At 51.2% G+C, this 24,649-nt stretch overlaps 2 protein-coding genes across 2 annotated transcripts in view; both read right to left on the bottom strand.

Annotated features, from left to right (window-relative positions):
- Positions 1-11,999, bottom strand: part of TMEM185A (transmembrane protein 185A) — a 31,274-nt gene extending 19,275 nt beyond the window's left edge. Inside the window, exon 1 of the mRNA XM_004286689.4 lies at positions 11,806-11,999. Within this exon, the coding sequence (XP_004286737.1) occupies positions 11,806-11,843 (38 nt within the window). The 5' untranslated portion in view covers positions 11,844-11,999. The remainder of the gene's footprint in view (positions 1-11,805) is intronic.
- Positions 12,000-21,738: 9,739 nt separating this feature from the next.
- Positions 21,739-22,512, bottom strand: LOC125962958 (melanoma-associated antigen 8-like). Its single transcript, XM_049704543.1, has one exon. The coding sequence runs from the start codon at positions 22,510-22,512 to the stop codon at positions 21,739-21,741; it is 774 nt and encodes a 257-aa protein (XP_049560500.1).
- Between the last annotated feature and the right edge of the window lie 2,137 nt (positions 22,513-24,649).

The raw sequence follows: 24,649 nt of genomic DNA, 5'->3' as shown, positions 1-24,649 counted from the left end.
CCACAAATATAATACAAGAAAAAGAAATAAAGGGGATAAAGATTCAAAAGGAAGGAGTAAATCTGATATTTGCAGACAACATGATGTCTATGTAGAAAATCTTAAGTACTCTACCAAAGAAGCTACGAAATCTAATAAGTGAATTTAGCAAAAGTTGCAGGATACAAGGTAAATATACAAAAAAATGTACTGCATTTCTATATGCTAGCAATGAGAAAATGGACACTTTTTTTAAAAAAAAAAACTATCATTTACTGCAACTTTCCTATAAACCTAATAATATTTAAAATTAAAAGTTTATGAAAAACTACCATTGACAACAGTATCAAAATATGAAATACTTAGAGATAAATTTAACAAAATATGTGCAAGACATACTCTGAAACCTAACACTACCAAAAAATTAAAGATCTAAATAAATGGAGAGATACACCATTTTTATAGATTAAAAAAATCAATATTGTTAAAATTTACATCCTCTATTAGTTTCCTATGGTTGCTATAACAAATTACTATGAACTTGATGGTTTAAAACAATACACATTTATTCTCTTATAGTTCTGGAGGCTAAAGGTCCACAATGGGGTTCACTACATTAAAACTAAGGTGTCAGCAGAGCCATGTCTCCAGAGACTAGGAGAGAATCCATTCCTTGCCTTTTCAAGTTTCTAGAGCTGCATTCCTTGCACTACCTTGGGCCCCTTCCTCCATCATCAAAATCAGAAAGGCAGCATCTTCAAATCTCTTTCTCTGCCTCAATCGCATTGCCTTCTCCTCCTAATAGTATCTCCTTCTGCCTCCCTCTTATATGGAAACCCATGAATGCATTTAGGGCCTGCCTGGATAATCCAGAATACTCTCCCCATCTCAAGATCTTTAACTTAATTACATCTTTTGCCATATAAGATAATATTCACCTTTTTGCCACAGAAGCTAATATACACAGGTTCCATGGATTAGGAAGTAGGTATCTTTGAGGGACATTATTTAGCCTACCATACTCATCAGATTATTCAAAAGATTCAATGCATGTAGTCCCATTTTTGCTTTTGTTTCTCCTGCCTGAGGAGACATATCCAAAAAAATATTGCTAAGACTGATGTCAAAGAGCATACTGCCTATGTCTTCTTCTAGGATTTTTATGGTTTCAGGTCTTACATTTAAGTCTTTAATCCATTTAAGTCTTTAATCATTTCTGTATATGGTATGAGAAAGTAGTCTAGTTTGATAACATCTTACACTGTCAGAATGGCTATTATTAAAAAAAAGACAACAGATAACAAGTGTTGGTGAGGATGTGAAGAAAAGGGAACCCCTGTGCACTGTTGGCAGGAACATAAATTGGTGCAACCACTATGGAAAATGGTATAGAGGTTTCTCAAAAAATGAAAAATAGAACTACCATGTGATCCAGCAATTCCACTCCTGGAGATTTATCTGAAGAAAACAAAAACACCAATTCAAAAAGATATATGTACCCCTATGTTCACTGCAGCCTTATTTACAGTAGCTCAGATATAGAGGCACCCTAAGTGCCCACTGATAGATGAATGTTTAAAAAAGATGTGGAGTGTGTGTGTGTGTGTGTGTGTGTAATGAAATATTACTCAGCCACAAAAAAGAATGAAATCTTGTCATTTGTGACAACATGGATGAAGCTACATGGCATTATGCTAAGTGAAATAAGTCAGACAGAGAAGGACAAACACTGTATAAGTGCATTTATATGTGGACTCTGAAAAAGCAAACTAACAAACGTAACAAAACAGAGTCATAGATACAGAAAATAAACAGGTGGTTGCCAGAGGGGAGGAGAGGAAAGGAGGAGAGAAATAAGTGAGGGAGATTAAGAAGTACAACTTCCAGCTACAAAATAAATGAGTCATGGGTATGAAATGTACAGTGTGGGGAATATAGTCAAAAATAATATAATATCTTTGAATAGTGACAGATGGTAACTAGACTTATTGTGGTGATCATTTAAGAATGTATAGAAATATAGAATCACTATGTTGTACACCAGGAACTAACATAATCTTGTAGGTCAATTATACCTCAAAAACAAACAAACCGATAGAAAAAGAGATTAGATTTGTGGTTACCAGAGGTCGGGGTTAGGGGAGGGGGAATTGGATGAAGTCAGTCAAAAGGTAGAAACTTCCTGTTATAAGATAAATAAGTATTAGACAGGTATTTTACAACATGATAAATGTAATTAACACTGCCATATGTTACACATGAAAGTTGTTAAGAGAGTACATCCTAAGAGTCCTCACCGCAATGAAAAATATATTTTTTCTTTTTCTTTTCTTTTGTATCTATATGAGATGATTAATGGTCACTAAACTTACTGTGGTAATAATTTCATGATGTATGTAAGTCAAATCGATATGCTGTATCTAAGCTTACACAGTGCTGTATGTCACCTATATTCCAATGAAACTGGAAGAAAAAAAACACAATAAAGCAAGGCGCAATAAAGTAAAGCGCAATAAAACGAGGTGTGCCTGTATGCATTCAAGGTTCCACCATGTCTTTTTATGGCTTGATAGCTCATTTCCTTTTAGTGTTAAACAAGATTCCACTGGAATAAATAATAAACCACAGTTTATTTATCCATTCACCCTTTGAGGGACATCTTGGTTGCTTCCAAGTTTTGGCAACTATGAATAAAGCTGCTATAAATATATATAAAAAAAAGATTCAGTGCAATGCCAATGAAAATCCAAGCAGCCTCTTCTGCAGAAACTGACATACTCGCTCTAAAAATTATATGAAAATGCAAAAGACCTCAAATGGGCAGAACAATTGTGAGAAAGAACAAAGTTGGAGAAACTATACTTATACTGCATGTTTTCATGGCTTACTATAGAGCTACAGTAATCAAGACAATGTAGGATTAGCATCAGGAGAGACACAGAGAACAGAATAGAGTCCAAAAACATGCCTGTACATACATGGGAAAAGGTGCCAAGGCAATTCAATAGAGAAACAATTGGGCTTCTATAAATGGTGCTGAAACAACTGGACAGATGGGAAAAATGAACCTAGACTCTTAACCTCACAGCATATGACAATCGTTGCTAAGGAGGTAGAGCAAATGGAACCCTCATATATTGCTGGTAGGAATGCAGTGTAGCCACTTTAGAAAGCACTTTGGTAGTTTCTCATAAAGTTAAGTATACCCTTACTCTACAGCCCAGCAATCCCATACCTAGGTATTTACTTAAGAAAAAGGAAAACATACGTCCACACAAAGACTTGTGTTCAAATGTTCAAAGCAGCTTTATTTATAATAGCCACTGGAAACAACCCAAGTGTCCAAAAACTGCTGAATGGTTAAACCAACTGAGGTATGTCTATTCAAATGGAATACTAATCAGCAGGAAAAAGGAACAAACTAGGGATGCATGCAACAACATGGATAACCTCAAATGCACTATACTAAGTAAAATAACTCAGACTGAAAACACAACACACTGTGTGACTCCACTTATGTGACATTGTGGAAAAGGCAAAAGTATAGATACAGAAAACAGATCACCCGTGATTACCCGTGGCTGTGTTGGGGGAAAGGATGACTACAAAAGCACACGAGGGAAGATTTTGCAGTGACAGAACTTTTCTATATCTCTGTCTTTGGGTGGTGCTTACACAAGTGAATGGGTTTATCAAAACTCATAGGACTGTGCACTAAAAAACGGTCAAATTTACTGCATGTTAAACATACTTCAATAAACCTGGCCTATCTATTAATCTATCTAATGTAAATTGACAGAGCCACTTTGTGGAACAGTATGGAAGCTCTTTAAAAAACTAGAAATAGGGCTTCCCTGGTGGCGCAGTGGTTGAGAGGCCACCTGCTGATGCTGGGGACACGGGTTCTTGCCCCGGTCCGGGAAGATCCCACATGCTGCGGAGCGGCTGGGCCCGTGAGCCATGGCCGCTGAGCCTGTGCGTCCGGAGCCTGTGCTCCGCAACGGGAGAGGCCACAACAGTGAGAGGCCCGCGTACCGCAAAAAAAAAAAAAAGTCAAACCAATTAGAAGAAAGGAGATGACACAGGTTTATTGTGACTGAGTAAGGACAAGAGAAGCAGTTTACTAGGACAGTAATTTGATCAATTAGACTTCAAAACAAAAAGCATTAAAATGACTAATAAAGAAAATCTAAATAATGAAAATCTAACAACATGACCATAGAATATGGAAATAATCTGACAATATTTCTTGTACAAATATACCAATATACATTGTGGGCTTCTACATGCTACTGTTAAATCATGACAGATAAAGCAGACAAAGTTCCTAAGGAAATTATGGAAATGAACGCTAGCGTAGATAAAAATAGCATGGTTCTATCAAAGCAAACAAAAGATACTTTCTTTACATGTGTACAGAATTTTTCCAGAGGGAAAAAAAGGATCATGGGGCATCAATACAAAATACACACAAATCTAACTTAAAACTTTAAAAACTGTTTGAGCGTGTGGGAAAGAAACAGTCTCTGCCCCGAAGATGCTCAAAGACTAAGAGGAGGAGAGGGGGATCAAGCAACTATATATCATGGCAAACTGGGACATGGAAGGTTCATTTCCCTGGGAGAGCTGGGAAAGGAGGTGGGGTCTGGGGATAGGGAATTCCAGAAAAAGGGAAGACGATTCTTTAAAGCATGAGACAGTATTTTGTACCCCAGGAGACTAGAACACGTGGAGTACGTTCTGTAAATCTTGGGGTGGGGAGTGCTGGGGAGACAGGAGAAAAGGCACCAGAGGAAACAAGGGAAAGGTAGAATGGGGGATTTGAATATCAAGGTAAAGTCCTTAGAATTTATTACTAGGCAATAGGGGGCCACTGAAGATTTTCTGAGCAAAAGAGTGACAGAAGGTAGAGAAGAGTGTGTAAGGTAGATTGTAGTTGGTAGAGACTGGAGGCAGAAATTCTACACAAGTCATAATAAACTGACAAAATAGACTGAAAATTGCCTAACCTGGGACTTCCCTGGTGGTGCAGTGGTTAAGAACCCACCTGCCAATGCAGGGGACACGGGTTCGAGCCCTGGTCCGGGAAGATCCCACGTGCCACGGAGCAAATAAGCCTGTGCGCAGCAACTACTGAGCCTGCGCTCTAGAGCCCGCGAGCCACAACTACTGAAGCCTGCGAGCCACAACTACTGAAGCCCGTGTGCTGCAACTAGTGAAGCCCACGCACCTAGAGCCCATGCTCCGCAACGAGAAGCCACCACAATGAGAAGCCCTCGCACCGCAAAGGAGAGTAGCCCCCGCTCGCCACAACTAGAGAAAGCCCGCACACAGCAATGAAGACCCAGTGCAACCCAAAAAAATAAAGAAAATAAAATAAACCATGATAACTGTAGAAGAAAAAAAGTGATAAAAAGCTCCAAATATAAAAAAAAATTTAAATAAAAATAAAAAAAGCCTAAACTACTATGAGTTACTTTTCAAGAAACATTCAGACCAGAATCCAAGTATAGAAACAGACTGCTGAATTCTCCACAAATCAGCAAATGGAGGTTCCAATGGATATTCTGGCATCAAACCACTACTTCCTTAATTTCACTTTTCCAATTATACCTTAAAAGGGAATTTACCCCACTTTCATCTGAGTCTGTAATGCCAGTACAAGATCACTGAGTGGTGTCACGTGGGTCAAACTACAAAGCTAGTATCCTCTCTGAAATGTACACAGAGCTTTCTGCTGGAGCCTCAAATTCCCTCTCTCCACCTTGGGGGGAAGGGAAAAAGGATTTAGGGAGGGAGGGAATATACCTAGTAAAGAGATGACACTGTGCGTATAAACGTTCTATTATCTTGTTTTCCGCAAGTCAAAAGAATGCAGCTGGACTCTTTTTAGACCCATCAGTTTTCTCCAGTGGAAGCCGCTGGCTTTAACTGGAGCAGGCACACATGCACACACACATGGTCTGGGTGACCATCCCTGTGAGCGCCTCTCTGTCTACAACTTTAGAGAATAGCTCCAACTGACAAACTGCTAATTGCCACTCTCCCAACGTTTCAAAGGAACTGCACCTCTTACACTGAGCAGAACCTTATGAACAAAATTTAAAGTCATTGACTGACAAGAAAGTACAAAAGCCAAATAAAAACAAATCACTCTTGAGGAGGACTAGCCAGAGCCCAGGCCTGTGGGAACTGTTTCCCAGCTGTGTGGTTGTGCGTGGGTCACTCTCTCCTCATCGGGTTGCTCCTATATCCACTCATGGAGATAAGGGGATATGAGAGCCCTGTGTAAATGATGGATTTTACCCATTTTAGCTGCTACTAGTATTACAAAAGAGAAAAGTTATGACAATCTCATTTAGCCATCATTTTTCTCACTATTAGGTCATAGGTGACAAACTACGAATTGTCAGTTATAAAGAGCCTGTCTCCAGAGTTGAAGGCTTTCATCTTGAATTCTAGTCTCCTTGCACAGGCATGGCCTATGATCAGGCAACGCAATTAGAAACCCCAAGCTCAATACTGGGAAGCTTCACTCCCGAAGTCCTAGGAAACTACCTAAAATCCCTCAGTCCACTGTCTCTCCCCTACAACAGAGTTCCCCCATGGCTCACGTCTATCTGTACTCAACATCCACTCACTCAGCACATTTCTCGAACACCTCACCATCCTGGCCTCCAAAGAACTCACAGCCAAGAAAAACATGCGTGTAATTAGCCAGTAATGGGAATGACATTTTTGAAACCAGAAACTCTGCATTCAAATGAGACGTGTAAGTAAGTAATGGGAATGATAGTTTTGAAACCAGAAATTCTGCATTCAAATGAGACATGTCTCCTTTAAACAGTCCCCCCTGGGAGGCAATGCACTAATTCCACTTCCTTGCTCAAACCATCTTTGGAGCTTTCCTCCTGGAATCGCCTTGAGAGCCTGCGGTCCGTTCTTTTGAATACCCCCAGTGGTGCCAAATCTTCACTGAGAGTGGATTTTTGGAAACGGCCAAAAGTCAGTCAGAGCCAAGTTTAGTGGATAGGATGTGTGATCAAACTAGGCAGCACTATTTTGGTTAAAAAATGATATATGATTATAAAGCAATGAGACGGATTTTCTTACAGGATTTGCTTCCAAGGAAATTTCAAATGAGTAACAAGGGGTATGAGCAATGGAGTAGGTATATATTTACCTTTTCCCTAAGTAACTTCTTTGAAAGATAATACTCATTTAGATGCGTAAGCTCGAATACAAGGTTTGCTTTGCTTAATCACAACTCATAAACAGAAGGCTCCTTAGTATGTCGGACCTCCTATGCCACGGCTGGGGTGGGCAGATGCTACTAAATCAGAAGGGGGGCATATGAATACCGGAAAGAGCACAGGTTTCAGAAGGAAACCAACTTGTTCGACTCCTGACTTGGCCCCTCACCGCCTGTGTGACTTCAGGGAATTCACAAGCTAAGACTCTGCAAAACAAGGCTAATATCGAACTCAGAGGGCTGTTGTGAAGGTTCAAGATAATGGGTGCAGAGCAGTGATACTGTGCCTGGCACGTGGTAGGTGTCCCAGAAGTCATAGCTATTATTAATAACCTCAGTATAATCAACAAGCTTTTCTTACTATAGGTAGTTTGAGGTGACAGAATGACAGAAAAACAGACAGTTGGGTGGTGAAGAGTTCATTAACAGTACCAACATACACTCACTATTGATGGGTCTGGAGCCTGCTTTAAAAAAAAAACAGTAATGTGTCAAAAACATTTACAGTAATTGTTAACACTACGCGTAGTATTTTTAAGTCACGTGACAAGCGTTGCCCGCAATGCCCCTACCACACTGACCTTGCAGCACTGTCTTAACACACCAGGCCCTCCCATGACCCCGCGCCTCTGCATACTTTGTCCCTTCTAAGATGCCTTTCCTGCCCTCTTGTCTGACAAAAGCCTATAACTATATGCTTCAGAATCGAGCTGTGGAACCTTCCCTGTCCACGCTAGACAGAATTAGTGGCTCTGCCCCTTGTGTTCCCGCAGCATTTGGTTCTTTGGTTCTTGTGCCTGGAACGCCTTGTCCCGTGTTGAATTTTAATGTTTCCATTTCTGCTTCGTCCGCCGGGCTCGAGCGGGCAGGGACCACGTCCCATTCACTCCTGTACATTGGGCACCCGGCACATCTCTGGCACACAGTAGGAACCAGGGAGATGTGTGATGAAGTAATGCTTTACATATACTTTACAAACGCCTCTTAAAGGTCAGGTAGCTGCCTGTTGTTAATTACCCGCAATCACATTCATGTTTCCAGACTTCAAATAAGAGACAAGATCACTCACACAGACTCCAGAATGGCTTTAGATGTTGCAGCATATGGAAGCTTCTAAATGCTACTGACCTCAGGACCCCATCCCCACACGACGGAATGCTCAGAGCAGCGCTCCTCAGCCTTTGTCCCCGTCCAGGACACCTGCGGGATGCACCACACTCCATCTGGAGCTCACTGCGGCTGACTCAGAAGTTCTAGCAGAGTTCTCACAGCCTTCGAGCACTGCCTGGCTACCAGGGCTGAAGGGCCTTCTCTGAGCCAGCAACTGCACAAGGTAGCAGAGACTCCCAAGGCTCCGTGGTGCGGACAGGGTGCCGGCTTAATGCCACCTACTCCCAGATCTCTAGCTCCCAGGAACACCTCACAATCCAAGTTTGTCAATTCCGTATACTTCTAGGAGTTTGCCTATTCAATAGGTAGGGCTCCCTAGCTGTTAGGAAGCCTTGGGCATTCAGGGAAGGACTTGGTGGGTCCGGGGTGTCTGTTTCAGCAAGCCTTAACCTATGTAACTAAAAAGAAGCTCATGATCAACCAGTTCTGAGCCAGATGGAAATAGGCATCTGAGTGTTGACAGCTGTGAATCATTCTCTGTCAGTGTAGTTTTCCAGAGCCTTGGCAATACAGCAGCGGATTCAGACTCCCAAGATCAAAAGGTTGGAAAGGAGATCTGGAGCCATGGCCCATGCCTTGGGGCCCACCAAACCGTGACAGTGACTATTCCGGAGACATACACAAGCCACAGAGTCAAGGCAGCCGTGGTCTGCTTAGTGTCGTGGTGTTCCCAGCTCGCCAATGGAATGGCTGCATCCTGAAGGAGGGAAGAAGGTGAGAGGAAAGAGAACCAGGCCGCAGACCACGAGGAAGGCAGTGACTCTGGAGAGTGAGTCGTTCGTTCATTCATTCATTCATCCATCCATCCCACAAATACTTTTTGAGCCAGGTACTACTCCAGATATGCAGGGTACCATAACACGCAGAGTCATGGCCCTGCCCCCATGGAGCTTAGAGTTTCATAGGGGAGACAGGCATTAGTCAAACAAGGGTACAGATGAGTGTAAGATGGAGGAACACAGCACACTACGCAGACTGTACAAACAGGGCGCAGTGCGCTGGGCGGGGAAGTCAGAAAAGCTGCCCTCGGCAAGCAACAAGTGAGCTGAGATCTCAAGGAGAAACAGAAGCTAACAAGGTAAGGAGGAGAGGAGAGAGAGGGAAACACTCCTGGCAAAGAGAACAGTATGTGCTAAGGTGCTGGGCTAGGAGGGAGGTGTTGAACTGGCTCTGAATTCCAGGCGGGGAGCGAGGAAGCAGCATCAGGGTTTGAGGCCCTGGCACAAGGTTTCCTCCTGTCTCCAGCCCTCGGTTTGCTCTTCGAGCTGTCTGGAAGGTCCTCCTCAGCATGGAGCAAAAACTAAAGAACAATGTCGAAAACGAGGTGTGCCCACAAGACATGACACACCACCAGCTGAGAACTGGCACCTGCCGACATCAGCTGGCCACCGTCTCACGAGTCCCCACTGTGAGGAAACACGGCTCTCTCCCACTGACTCAACACGGCATCAGGAAAATGAAAACGAAAATGGCATCCTATAAAAGATCTTCAAACTTTTCAGGGAGATGTGCATCTCAATCCCAATAGAATTAAAGGGTTGATAAGTACGTTGATGTTGACTATAAACCTGTTTAGATACCTGGTATTTAATTGTCATTTTCCTGTGCCAATTTCCGGGGGCGGGGCGGCGGGGGGGCAGAAAGAAGCTACTACAGGAAAAAACGGTTAAGGATGCTATCCGGGCAGCACTATTTTGTTTCAGCAAGTGCTCTTTGTGGCTTCCGAATGATCTGTCACCTTGCAAAGTTGTCCTGGAACTTTCTACTTGTAAAGCGCTTTGCAATCAATCATTAATTTGGCCTCTCTATCCTGCTGAGAGATTATACTCATTCTGCCTATAAAACAGACAGATAAGTGAGTGGCCCAAGGACACAAAACAATTCAGCTTTTACTTATCTTTCTTATCACCATCGTCAAACAATGTAGATACACAAGGCCTATCCAACTCCGGCACCAGCCCTGCTACCCTGGAGACCAATCCTAACCCCTAGGAACAGCAGAGGAAGGCGCTGCAGTCAGTTCTCAGTTACCTGCTCTCAACAAGCTCCTCTATGCAGAGCGCCTTAAAGGCCAACAGTGATAATGACTGCACTGTGATGGGGACACTGGCCCTCCAGACTAAACAGAACATGAACTCGGTAGTGCTCAAAGAGCAATAAGAGCACCCAGTAAGTCACAATGGCTCGAACCTTAAAATGTCAGCGTCCCTAAGGAGGCTGCACTCCCAACACACACACACACACACACACACACACTCATCCTCTCTCTCTCCCAAGACACGCCCCACAAGCAGCCTGGAAGGTGGTCTCCACTGGGCTCCCACAGCACAACACTGCACTGTGCTGTCAATCATCTATTGGCCTGCCCTTCTCCACCCTCACGCTGGGCCCTCTCAGCAGCTGAAGCAGACGGCATGGGACCTGGCATAGGAAAGGTTTATTGAGTGCGTGCCTTCCACCACCAAATAAGGGAGCTAGGCACTCCCTTCACAGAGCAGTGGACTTCGAAGATCAGCTAGGCCAACTCCTTATTTTTCAGATGAGCAGAGGATCCCCCAGTTACATACGGCCTGCTCTCCAATCCAGGTCTTTAGGTTCAGTTTAGTTCCACAAACATTTGATAAGTGCCTACTATGTGTCAGGCACAGTGGGAGCTGCGGGGAATAGAGATTTGAGCAGGAGACGGTCTCTGCTTTAGGGAGTTCACAGCCTGTGGAGGTAAGAGAGTTACAGAACACTTGGTCAAGTCCAAGGACAGACGCTCGATTCCTTAGCCAGTGTTCCTTCCCTCCAGTCCACTGGCTAGTCCCCATCTGGGAAACAGGACAGCAATATCTGCTTCCTGCAAATAAACTTACAGTCAAGACTGATGAGAAAAGGTGTACGGAAAATTGTCAGGTTTACCCCCCAAAAGCGTTATGTAAGGTCCTGCCATACCCTGACACGGACTCCAAGGATTCAACAGTGTTTCAGACATCAGTTCCACAAAGAAGCAAACAAGCGAGGGATGGGCATACGTCCAAGGGAAACCTCAAGGGCTTGGAGGAACTGTAGGAAACAGCTGGGGTGGTGGGTAGGGGTGTCGAGTCAAGTGAACCGGCCCTGGCGCGGGGAACGCATGGCAGGCAGCGGGTGCCAGAAGATGGAGCTGAGAGAGGGAAGTTGGGACAGCGACGAGGGAGGGAGGGCAAGCGGAGAGGCGCGGGGTTCCCGCGGGGCGGGGACCGCGGCCGGGAGGTTCTAGATGGGGCGGCGGGCCGGGGGCTGAAGGCAGCGGGCGCGGGAGGAGGCAGCGGGCCGGCGCCGAGGCCGATCGGTTTTCCGGGGAGGCTCGGGCAGGCCCCGCCGCCCGCCACAGCATCCCGGACGCCGTGCCTCCCCGAGCCGTGCGGGCGACGCCTCACCTCGGGTTGAAGTCCTGGAAGAGGCCCCTCAGGTTCATGGCGGAGAACTTCACCGCGCCGTCCTCCTCCTCCTCCCCCCGCCCCCCGCGCCGCGCAGCCTGCACGTTACAGCGGGTTCATGGTGCCAGCGCGAGCCGCGTCCCAGTTGCCGACGCCGCCGCCGCCGCCGCCGCCCTGAGAAACCTGAGCCGCACCTCCCACCCCTCCTTCCGGGCTTCCGTAGGCCGCCGCGCATGCGCCCCGAGCCCCGCCCGGCAGGCCCGAGCAGTGCCGCGAGCGGCGCGCGATGCCGCTTTCCCGGCTCACAGTGCGCGGAGGCCCCGGCCCTCGGCTCCGCGCCCGGAGGAGGAGACGGCGGGGGCGACGGAGGCTGGAGGGACCGGGAAGTCGGGGTAGGGCGCGGAGAGCCGAGCGGGATCGCTGACTCGGCGCAGGCCTGCGGGGAGCGAGCGCGTCGCCGGCGAGTCCCGCGAGGAGGTCTTCACGGACACCTGTCACCTTGGCCCGCGCTGCCTTCTGGAGGTTCTCCAGCGAGAACTGAGCCTTGGGGCTAGTGGCCCCGGGTGACACGTTGCATTTTGGCCATCTCCTCCCAGGCCTTCACCTGTCAAATCTGTCAGTGACTGCGTCCCAACTTCCCTCCCAAGGCCCAGGCCAGCGCGTGGAGATATGCTGGCAGTCCCAAGCTCAGGCTACCCTGCACCAGTCATCTGCCCTCCCTACCGCCTTCCCCTCCTCGGTTGCCTCTCTCCGTTGGCAGCGGACCTGTTCACTGGGTTGGCGGGGGTGAGGGTAGGGGTGCCCAAACTGGAAATGTGGAAGCCATCCTCGCTTTGCTAACCTAGTTCAGAGACTCTTTGCCTCCTGCCCAGACTCTCTGGTCACCTCCCACCCGGCCCAGCTCTTTCTCCACTCTAAGCCATGCTATTTATAACTGCCAGGTTCGTTTTCTGTGGGCAAGTCAACATCTTTGAGCCTCATTTTTTCTCCTCTGCAAAATGGAGATGATAAAGTCTACTTCCTAAACTTGTTGGGAAGATTCAATGAGCTAGCGTGCATAACACACTGCCTGGTGCACGCTAGGTGCTCAGAGAATGCTGTTGCTATCTGGTGCTTCTTCAGGGGCCTACCTCCTCAAGGATTCTGTTTACTTTTGGAATTAGAGAGCAGGACAAGCTCACGGCAGGTGGCCTGGAGTACCTTCTTCACTTCGCCTGATTTAAGAGTTTTCCATGAGCACAGCAATACCTTAGACATTACTCTGTATCATTATGGATAATAGCTGCACTTTGTAACAATAGCAGAATTTCACAAACGGCAATTTTATAGGACTTAGCCCTGGGGGCAGCTTGAGAAGATCACGATTATGGTAGTCATACTTTGCCATGATGGTATCACCTTTCTTCTGTGAACCTGCAAACATTTCACAAGTAGTAATTAGGTTTCCCAAACCCACCGGGGAGTGGGTATTATTATATGAGCTGTTTCTAAGGATGAATAACCTGAATCAAATTTGTTAGCTGCTGAAGCACCAGAACCCTGTCCCAGAGTTTTGGTCTAGCTCCCCTGCCCATCCTCCAAGTGGAGTCTGGTGTGTACCCCTGAGGAGGTTCCCAATGAACATACAAATACAGAAGAGAAAGCTGAGGCATAGAGAAGCTTGTATAATGTGCCCTGAGCTGCCCAGCTACTAAGGATGTAGGACTTGGCGTCCTGCCGAACCTGCAGCCCATACTCTGCAAAAAAGAGGTACTTGCCAGTGACCAGATTGGCCAGCACCACCTTAATTACTGGTGGCCTCACCCCAAATAGGCATTAAGAGTGAGATTGTTTGTCAGTTCAGACACTTGAATAACAGACACTGTTGCCCTTTCAAGAGCTTCACAGACAGAGACCAGGCGGGCTGCTCAGGGTCCGGAGCCTCAAGGGCAGGCACTACTTTGGTGAGGTCCCAGGGGGTCCCAGAGCTGACCCACTGCTCTGCAAGCCCGCAGTACCCCCTCAACCTGAGATGACCAGGCCAACTGTCAATGTATTGTTTTGCTCTGACAAGCCAAATTGCCAAGGGAGCATAGAGGCCTGTCCACGAGGACATATGGGAAGAATTGGACGACCCAAGGCTTCCCATCCTCAACCTTCGAGAAGTGGATGAACCTAGACTGCCTCAGCTTTACTGGCGGCCCAGCCATGTCCTCTCCTGGTGCTCCCATGGAAATAAGAATCAGAACATCCAGGCTTCCCTCTTGTCCTCTCTCCAACAAGTACAAAAGACCCCGCTGCCCATCTGCTGCCCACCTCAGACCACTTGCTCAATGTACCACCCTGGGCAGTGGCCCAAAGCTTCCCTGGCCTGTGTGGACAGACCCATGAGGGACCTGAACATTGAGGAAAGACCCTGAGCCATGCATAGGATGACACCCTCATCATCTCTAGCTAACCCGGACTGGCCACCAAATTTCAGGGCCACCTTACTTAGAGATTCCCAACAATCTTCATACAAAGGCATGAAATGGCTCTGGATTGAAAAGGCATGAGCCCCAGATAAGCCAGAAAGCAGTTGGTGGCTCGTCCAATTCAACATTCATATTGACTCCAATGTGATGGGGTGGAGGGTGGGCTTCTGAAGAGCAGGGCCCTGAAAGGAGAGAATTCTGCTGCCTTCAGACAGTCTGGTCATGGAGGAACTGGGTCAGGGGAGGAAGTGGCTGGGGCCCAGGGCTCCGCGCTGCCAGGGCTCCGCCCCCAGGCCACTGCAGCAGCAGAGTGGAGGGGGCATGGAATTAGAGGACTTAGACCAGCTTCACCGCCGCTCCACTGGAGGGAGGGACAGCTGGGAGCCAATCCCTGGCCATGCCGGGGGGCCTACCCCAGGGTTCCTGGGGGACCAGCTTGACAGCTTCTTCAGCCGGGAGCCTGTGGCTACAGGCTGACCCTCTCTGTACCTGAAAGTCTCCACTCTGAGCTCCTGAAAGGCTACACCCTTAATGCCACCAATGAGAAAATCCCTGGAGTCCCTGGAGTTCCCAAGACTCCACTTACAAGGTGCCTCCCCCCAGAGCTTCCGTAGAGGGCCCTTGTTTCTGGCTACTTTAGCTTCACTTGCTAAGTGTGCCGTCTTTCTGGTACTGAAAGCTCCCTGGCAGGTGGTTGGAGCCTGGCAGGGGGTGTGGCAGAACACAGGGGCTGTGTCTGGGGGCCCGAGGAGCTGGGGGAGGGGCTGGGGTGCAGTGGAAGGGACTGAGGCAGTAGGATCTTTGGTTCTGCTTGGATTGCAGCTGCCCCCATCTTCCTCCAGAGCCCAGAAGGGGCCACCCCTCACTGGGGAGGCTTCCCTCGGGACTTGCAAACTGCAGCTGCCGAGACAAGAGGGAGACAGGGGCGTCTCAAGGCCCCACTGGCCGTCTTGTCACTGGGGCCTGGGAGCGGGTGGATGAGCGCCTCTCCTGGAGCAAGCTTCCCAGGAGGAAGGGAACACGGGCCACTTCCTGTTGGCAGGCCGATGGGCAGGCGGTGTCTGTCTGGGAGTCTAGAGCCACCAGGATGTCCCTGTGCTTCCACCCTGGACCTCTCTTGCCGCCATGGGCTCCAGGAAGGCTTCCCAGGTGGAGAGGGAGGCTCTGGGCCTCTGCGAAGCGACATCTCAGTGAGACAGCTACATTGCTTTGTCACAGTCTCCGGTCTACACTGGGATCCTGCCACCTCCTAAAATGTTTGCTCCAGCCCCATGGACTGCACCCCATCCTGCCCCGGCCTCCCTGCAGTCAGCAGGAGGGGGCTTTCCCGGGCCTCTGTGTCCTGCGGGCTCAGCTCAGGAGGCCCTTGGGCTTCCTGCTACTGCCTGCACCCCTGCAGCGCGGTATGCCATAGGTGCTCAGCAAGTGTCCAGGAAATGAATTCGGGAGCCCGACACACCCAAGAGCCCCGCTACCAAGCAGTTGCCCCTCCTCCCAGGCCTCACTCTGGGTCCACCACCTCTGCCGGAATCATGATCTCCGCTTCCTAAGATTCCAGAAGCTGCAGGCAAGATCTGTGGGCAGCCGCACCATATTCTCGCAGGGCATGGACAGGGCTGAGGTTTCTTGAACAAGTTATACCATGTTTGCACAGATGTGAGATAGATCATACATTTCATAACATATTTTAAACGGAAAAAGAAAAAATCCGTCAAGCAATGTACAAGTAGATAATAAGACATACACAGATTCCGGAATATTAAAATGTGGGGGAAGGTAGATCTTGGATACACAGTAATAATAACCCCTTGGCATTGAGCACCTACACTAGTTCAGGCATTTCATATGCAGGTGACACCTCGTGTCATATTTCCTAGGGGCTAAATTATGCCCCCCAAAAGATATGCTGAAACCCTCATCCCCAGTACCTGCGAGGGGAACTTATTGGGAAATAGGGCCTTTGCAGATGTAGTCGAGTTAAGATGAGGTCATTACAACAATCCCACTACTGGGCATATACCCTGAGAAAACCATAATTCAGAAAGAGTCATGTACCGCAATGTTCATTGCAGCTCTATTTACAATAGCCAGGACATGGAAGCAACCTAAGTGTCCATCAACAGATGAATGGATAAAGATGTGGCACATATATACAATGGAATATTACTCAGCCATAAAAGGAAACGAAACTGTGTCATTTGTTGAGACGTGGATGGATCTAGAGACTGTCAAACAGAGTGAAGTAAGTCAGAAAGAGAAAAACAAATACCTTACGCTAACACATATATATAGAATAAAAAAAAATGGTTCTGAAGAACCTAGAGGGCAGGACAGGAATAAAGATGCAGACGTAGAGAATGGACGTGAGGACACAGGGAGAGGGAAGCATAAGCTGGAATGAAGTGAGAGAGTGGCATGGACATATATACACTACCAAATGTAAAACAGATAGCTAGCGGGAAGCAGCTGCATAGCACAGGGAGATCAGCTCGGTGCTTTGTGAGAACCTAGAGGGGTGGCTCGGGAGGGTGGGAGGGAGAAGCAAGAGGGCGGGGATATGGGGATATATGTATACGTATAGCTGATTCACTTTGTCATACAGCAGAAACTAACACACCACTGTAAAGCAATTATACTCCAATAAAGATGTTAAAAACAAAACAAAACAAAAAAGGAGGTCATTAGACTGGGCCTAATCCCATATGACAGGTATCCTTAAAAGAAGAGGGCAAATTGGCCGTAGGCATGACCAGAGGGGAGACAGCCATGTGAAAATGAAGACAGAGACTGGAGTAATCCAGCCATAAACCACGGAACACTTGGGAACATCACAAGATGGAAGAAAGAAGAAAAACCCTCCTCCAGAGCCATCAGAGGAAGCATGGCCCTGCCAGCACCGTGATGTTTTTCACTTGAGCCTTCAGAAAAGGGAGAGAAGTTGCAACCCCACTGGTGACTTCAATTTGTGGTACCTTGTTGGGCGGCCCCAGGAACCGAACACAATCTCATATCAAGGCTCAGAAGTTGTACTGTTACACTCTCCATCCTACAGATGAGGACACCGAGAGCCTGACGCCGGACCCTGCCCAAGGGGACTCTCCTAAACCCTGTCAAGACCCCACCTCCCCTGAAATGAAGAGGAGACCCTGGAGGAGAGGTGGGATCTAGCACTGAGGGCGTGAGGATGGAGAAGGGTCCCGGACGTGGGGGTCCGAGGCACGGCCCTCTGAAGGCGGCTCCTATGCTCAGGCTTGGGCCCTGCTCTCTCCTTCCACTGCCCACTCTGCTCCCTTCTGTCCCAGCGGCGTGGTGGCCCCACGTTCTCCTGCAGGCTCACTTCCCCGGGCACACTGGCTGTCAGGCAGGCGGCAAGCCTGCATTCAAAGCACGGGGACCGCCGGGCTGGAGGGCTCTCCGCATCCCCACGGGGCGTGAGTGTCTGTGCCCTTCAGGGCCCTGCGGACGCACCTCCTCCTGGATGCTTGCTCACACGTGGCTTTACACCCTGCTGCTGTCTTGTGAATGTCACTTGGCTTCACACCCTGCATCCCGCCACCAACCCAGCCCTATCCCTGTGCCCAGCCCCAGCTCAGGGACCACGGACAGGCACAGGCCCGGGCCCCGCACTTGCTCACAAAGGCCCCTAAAGCAGCAGCCGGCGATATTTGCCACAGAGGAGGGTAGGCGAGAGCCAGGCGGGAGGTCAGCCCTTTGCCAAGGAGGCTGGAGCTCAGAGCAGACTTTAGCTGGGGCTGGGGAATGGGGGCTTCTCGGGAAACAGGGCCACGGCTGAGACAACTCACACCAGCCCCTCAGGGGGCAGGCTCAGCGCACGCAGAGAACGTCAGAGCTTCCCGCTGATGCGCAGCAGCTCCCGTGTGCCCTGCCCCGCCCTGGTCAGGACTGGCTGTGTGCCAGGGTGGTGTGTGCTCGTCCAGAGTCTACTGGGGAGAGTGCTGCTGCCCCCCTGAAAAGTGCCTCCCTGAATGTCCCTGGGGCGCTCTCGGCGTGTCCCGGCCGCTGCTGCGCTGCCTGCCACGGCCGTCCCTGGGCTAGCACTGCCCCCCATCAGTCAGTTCACTGCACGAACGGGCACTAGGAATCCCTGCTTTCCCCCGGTAGTGCCCCACGAGGTTCTGCTCCTGGAGCACCCGTTGTCCCAAGAGCACCCATTTCCTGCTGGGGTCCAGGGCTGCAGCTCACCGGCAGCGGCATCTGCTCCCACCTGCCTCCCCCGGCCAGCCCAGGGCAGGTCAGATGGGATCTGGTGGGTGCTGTTCCTTCCACCTCTCTGGGGCGGCTGACTCTCTTCACAGCCTGCATCACCGGGACCCCAAAGCCCTCTCCTGCCTGGCTCCTTTCCAAACCCTCATGCGGGTCTGCAGGTGGCTGGGGCCTGGGGGAGCGTCCTGGGGACCACCCCTGCCATCTGCTACAGCCTGTCCCTCTGCTCAAACACCCTGATCGGGGACACCAGAGTCCTAGCCGGCTCTGCGGGTGGCTGACAGGACACGCCTGTGCCTCTCGCACTCAGGCTCAAAAACCAGAACCTCACGGTCACATTCAGAAGGCCATCAGCGTACTCAAACATTTGGGCATTACGTAGGGAATGATTTCAAAGTAAGTCGGAAGCACAGAGATTCGCCCCACATCCACGCGGCAATGATTATCACTTACCAACCACGAGGAGACTCGCCGAGTGCCTACATCACGTCCTGCCAGCTCCACCCGAACCATGATATTGGTCGTGGGGGGGGATGCTTCTCTGGGACTTTCAGATAAACATACATGCACGAGGTCATCAGGACCGGGGCCTGAGCAGCTCCTAGACGGGGGACAGGCAGGGCAAAAGCCAGGCTGTGCAGACCGAGGCCAGGTTCTGGAGAGAGTGGGCGCTGTGGGCAGCAGGGTCACCCCTGAGGGGGACTCGGGGCTGGGCCCCACGGGGACGCCCCCGACCCCAACGGGGCCGTTCGGCAGCTGGCGGCTGCCCTCCTGACAGAGACTCAGCACAGCCCCGCGGGGACGGATGGGTGCAGCTCAGGGACCTAAGGGTGCGGGTTGCTTGAGGGAAATGCCCTCCGCCAGCTCCCTGTGGGGCAGCCTCTCTCTGGAACACCTCCAACCCTGCCCAGGGCCTTAAAGGCACAGAGTCTGGCATCTCACATCTAAGGGTCAAAGGTGCAGGACTTAAGACCCTGGGGGAGGAAACACAGTGGTCTGTGTCTGTGTTGTCATGGCTTGAGGACTAACCCCCGACCGCGGTGTGCCTTCGATACAGATGGCCGTGACAAAAATGCTTCTGCTCAGAATTCAGTGGCAAAGGGTCATCACATGACCCCTCCCAAGTGAAGAGGACTCTGGCAGTGCTGTGTCCCCACTTGTGCGGGGAGGAGAGGAAGACAAGATGGGGACGAGCACCTGACGGCTCTCCAATGCCACACTGCCTAGTAGAGGCTCAACAAAAGCAGCGCTTACCATTTGTGATGACAAAATCCCCTTCTTTTCTGGCAGGAGTGTCTGAGCAGGTTACATTGGCCCTGAAATTCTCCACCTTTTCCAAGTGCCCACCTGCTATATGGCAGGTGCTTCAAATCCAGAATCCCACGTAATGTTCACGTTGTCGTATGGCGCTCAGCAGGGAGGGCTGCCTCTTTAGCCCCCGGCGCCGTCTGCACCTCCCACTGCAGTGACCTCCCAATCCCATTAGGCCCAGGAGTTGCCCCTTCCTTTCGATGCCAGGTCACAGCCCAAACCTGTGGGTCTCTGATGCCGCCATTTTTCTGCACCTGCCTGAACGCAGGGACACTGGCAGACGTTGCTTCTTAGTGGCTAGGACTTATTTCTAGTATTATTCTGATCCCAGACTCTGTCCTTCTCCCCTCTGGAAATTGCTTTCTTTTCATGACATCTCAGAGAATTTGCAGCTCCATAGGAAACGGAATAGAAAACCAGTCAAAATTGCTGTTCTGTGTGTTTTACTCCTGGAGGATATATTATTCAATTTGGATGTGTGTGTGTGTGTGTGTGTGTGTGTGTGTGTGTGTGTGTGTGTGTGTGTGTCTGTCGGCATGGAGGGAAGGGTGGTGATTTCCCCAGTTGGGTGCAGCTCACGCAAAGCTCCCAGGATTCCAGTCACACGGCGACTCCTTTCCACTTCGGCAGCCTCTCTTCTTTCAAACCCCCTATTTTCATTCATTTCATCCCACTGAGATCTAGACCTTGCTCACAAGTGGCCAACGTAAACTCCAGGTGACTAAAATGGTCGTTTCCATACAGTTGGTAATTGGCTCTCCCAGGGCAGGGAGAGGAGGGCCAGCCCCGGGAATACCGAGCAGGGCTTCAAAGAGCAAGACCCTCATTTCTCTGGAAATCCTTGCAGGTGGCGGCTATGAAACACCTACCTCTTCACTGTGGCCCACTGCAATGCAACAAGAGCCAGCACCCCTTCCTTCCTGCCCCAGGGCGAGATTTCTCTCGGCTTTATCCACGACCCAGAAGGACATCTCACAGCAATGTCCCATTTCAGACTTTCCCCTGCAACCCAAGACACACCCTCTGCATGTCTGGCTGCTGCCACCACCCAGCTTCATCACCATCACCTCCCACAGAAGGAACCCCCACTTCCCAAAGGCCCAAAGTGCCCTGGCTCGGGGCACTTAACACTCCAGGGCTCGCTCCTGGAGCCCCACCGCCTCGTCCCATGTTGTCTTATTCTGTGGGACTTAGGGGACGTCTCACCACCTTCCTCATGTGACAGTGGCTCCTAGACCATCACTCTAGGTGTGGGTGTGTCCTGCTTTTCCTAGCGTTCCCGCTACTAACACAGGCCCTTCCGGAGAGCAGAGGCTCCGTGGAGGTCTGCGGAATAAACAAGCCAGTGGGCAGGGGGCTTATTGATGCAGATGAACCTTCTCCTACTTTCTTAAAATACCCGTGCAAATCCAACTCAACAGAGATAGTTCGTTTTATTTACAGAATGACAGACAAGACAGGGAAGCAAGAATTGGAACAACAATGGCTTTTTTCTATTTCTTCCCCCATCTATATCACTGCTAAGTACTTCCACATTTCCAGAGCAGTTCTGATTCCAATTCCCTGTTATCTTGTACACGGTCACAAAACGAACTGGGAGATTTCCCAACCTCTCTTACAAAACAGCAAAACTCTTGTTCTTGAACTGAATTAGTGCAAATACCTGTGGGATTAACGTCATACACAAAGTTAGACACTGAAGCTTGTTTAGTCTTCTATTCAAAGAACCAACATTTGAAAAATTCCTAAAGGAAACAGACATGGAAGTCCATGTCAACATACACAACAGGAACCCAAAATGCTGCACACGGGCTTCCCCCAACTCGCCCGGCTCTCACTGCTTAGAAGGCTGACCGCTCCCTCTTCAAACTCAGAGTGAAGGAGCAGCCCCTCTTCCTGCCCCACGGGAGAAGCTGCTGGACGTGGGACTGGCTGCTGCTCTGGCTCAGGCTCCCTCTTCCTCATCGTTCACACTCCCTGCAGACACGGATGGGAAGAACCTGGGAGCCATGCTATTGATCCTGAGCAGATACTGCAGGACCTGCCACTTGCTGGCCTCCGCGTAGGCCCGGGCACCCCACAGGAACTCGTAGCGGGCAGGGTCGCTGTGGGGCACCTGCCGGTACTTCAGGTAACCCGTCTGCACCCACACTTCGGTGAGCAGCTCCCTCCCAGCACACACCCCCATGTTGCCGAGCACTCCCCACACTTCCTCCTCAGGGACGCGGTCACCGAACAGGGTGACCATGGTCAGGACCAGCAAAGGGAGGCTGGCCTCGGGCGTGCACTGCCAGTCGCTCAGCACTGCATCCCAGGTGAGGCCCAGGGTGGGGACCAGGACGTAGGTGCGCTCGCGGGGGTCCACCACCTTCACGTCCACGCCAAACAGCAGCTGCAGGCACTCGCAAACGAGGCGGAGGACCACGGGGAAGTGGTCCCGATGCTCCCGGAGGACCGTACTCAGCATCTCCGCCTCGGAGGTCGGCTCCCCGGTACGAAACTTGAGGAGCAGGAACCCCACCAGGTCAGCCATCAGCGCAACAAGTGCCTCACGGGACAAGGGCTCGGCATAGGCGGAGAAGGAGGGGGCGCCAGGGGAGGCGGAGGACGAGGGGGATGCGGCCTCCTCCCCCGCAGCCCCCAGCAGCGGCGCCTCCACCGGACCCTGGGCCGGGACTGGGGCCTCAAGGTCGGCCTCAGGCTGGCGGAGCTCACTCATCTCGACCGGGGGCCTGATCACTGGGGTCGGGCCGCCCACGGGAGTGTGGGCAGGGGACCTCGTACCTGGGGTAGAGAGGGGGTGTGAGCGGCCTCGGCGGAGAAAGGCACCCTGGGCAGCCCTGGCAAAGGCCACTTACAGGTCTCGTCTTAAGGGCTGCCCTCGGGCCTCACAGGGGCGCTCCTCCCGGGTGGCCTGTCCCCTGCCAACCTGAAGAAGGAAGTGAGGGGGCTCCTCAGGGTGCAGCCAGCACGGCCCCAGGTTCTGGGGCTGACAGGGCGGTGGGGTGACTTGGGTGTTGTGGGGTCCCCTCTGTTCTGGGAGGGGGAGCCCCTGGGTACACACTCAGGGCACGCACCTCCCCTTGGCTCCTGGCGCTGCCTGGGCCTCCTCTGCTCTGTGCCCTGAGGACACGGTCCTCAGACCTGGGCCTTCGCCTCCCGGTTCCTGGAGCCCCTGTAAGAGGAATGGAGGGCGCACCTCTTGTGTACACTGTGGCACAGCTCTGGGCCTCGGTGCTGGTAGGAGGATTGGGCCGGACTCTGTGAGGTCCCCCCAGTTCTGAGTTCTGGGGTGGGTGGTCCCCTCGGGGCTCGCTCGTCGTGCTCACTGTTCCCCTTAAGGGCCTGGACCCTCCCCTTTGCAGGCCGGAGGGGAAACTCAGAACAGGACCCCGAATCTGAACAGAAAGCAGTGAGGGGGCCCCACAGGTGGCCGCACCTGCCCAGGGCCTCCCGAGGGTCCTAGGATGGGGAGATGCTGGGTCCTCACCTCCTCCTCACATCCTGCCTGGCCTCCCAGCGCTGACCACAGGGGCAGGTTTCTGTTGAGGCCCCTGTTCCAGGGCTGGGGGTCTGCTCAGTCCTCCCTCGGGGTCCTGGGAGTCCACCCTCTGGACCTGAAGGCTCACCCCTCACACCAAACACCTGACCTCCTGAGGACCCCGACCCAGAGGTCAGGAAACATCTCATCTGCTGACCGCGCTCTGGCGCCTCCAAGGCCCCCGCGGAAGGGCAAAGGATCCCTCCCTGTGTCGGGGTCTAACGTCCTCAGTCCTTCCTTCCTCGCGTGCAGGCTGGACTCTGGGCAGGACCTGGGATTGTCCCGTCTGCCAGTGTGAGTCCCTGCTCCTTATACCAGGTCTCCAGTCTCTCCGAGACCCTGACGTCAGGACGTCAGGACAGGCCTACCGTGCTCATCCCACCCCGGGGCCTCCCACGGCCACCTGCAAGGGCGGTGATCTGGTGGGTCCCTTTTGTCCTCCCTCAGGGTCCCCTCAGTCCTGCCTAAGGGCCCTAACCTTAGTCCACCAGGGACCTGACATTTTACCCTCTGTGCTCATGAGACCCCGTCCCTTATCCCAGGTCCCCAGCTTCTCTGAGACCCGGATGTCAGGAAGTGCTGCACGTGGCGGCCTCCCAGGGCCAACTCAGTTCTGGGTTGCAGGCTGCCCTCAGTGCTCCCTCAGGGCCCTCACCTTGACTCCACACAGGACCTGGGATTCTCTTCTGTGCCCACCAGACACCCCGCCCCTTATACCCCCTCTGCAGCCTCTCTGAGACCCCGCCCCGTGCTCCCCCTCTCCAGGGTGTCTGAGACCCGGATGTTAGGAAGTGCTGCACCTGTTCATCCCGCCCTATGGCTGGAAGGGCCAACTGGGTCCTGGGATCCAGGCTCCCCTCAGTCCACACTCAGTGCTCTCACCCTGACTCTACATAAGACCTGGGATTCTCTCCTGTGCCCGCCTAGGATCCCGCCCCTTATACCCCCTTCCCAGCCTCTCTGAGACTCCGCCCCGTACTCCTCTCCCCAGCGTCTCTGAGACCCGGATGTCAGGAAGTGCTGCACGTGCTCATTCTGCCCTATGGCCTCCCAGGGCCAACTCTGTTCTGGGGTCCAGGCTCCCCTCAGTCCTCCCTCAGGGCCCTCACCTTGACTCCACGGAGGACCTGGGATTCTCTCCCGTGCCCACCAGACACCCCGACCCTTATTCCCCCTCCCTAGCCTCTCTGAGACCCCGCCCCGTACTCCCCTCCCCAGCGTCTCTGAGACCCGGATGTCAGGAAGTGCTGCACGTGCTCATGCAGCCCTATGGCCTCCCAGGGCCAACTCTGTTCTGGGGTCCAGGCTCCCCTCA

Source organism: Orcinus orca, chromosome X (genome assembly GCF_937001465.1).
Source record: "Orcinus orca chromosome X, mOrcOrc1.1, whole genome shotgun sequence".
In the NCBI taxonomy this organism is placed as follows: domain Eukaryota; kingdom Metazoa; phylum Chordata; class Mammalia; order Artiodactyla; family Delphinidae; genus Orcinus; species Orcinus orca.
The sequence above is the reverse complement of the archived record's forward strand: the minus strand, read 5'-3'. Positions and strand labels throughout refer to the sequence as shown.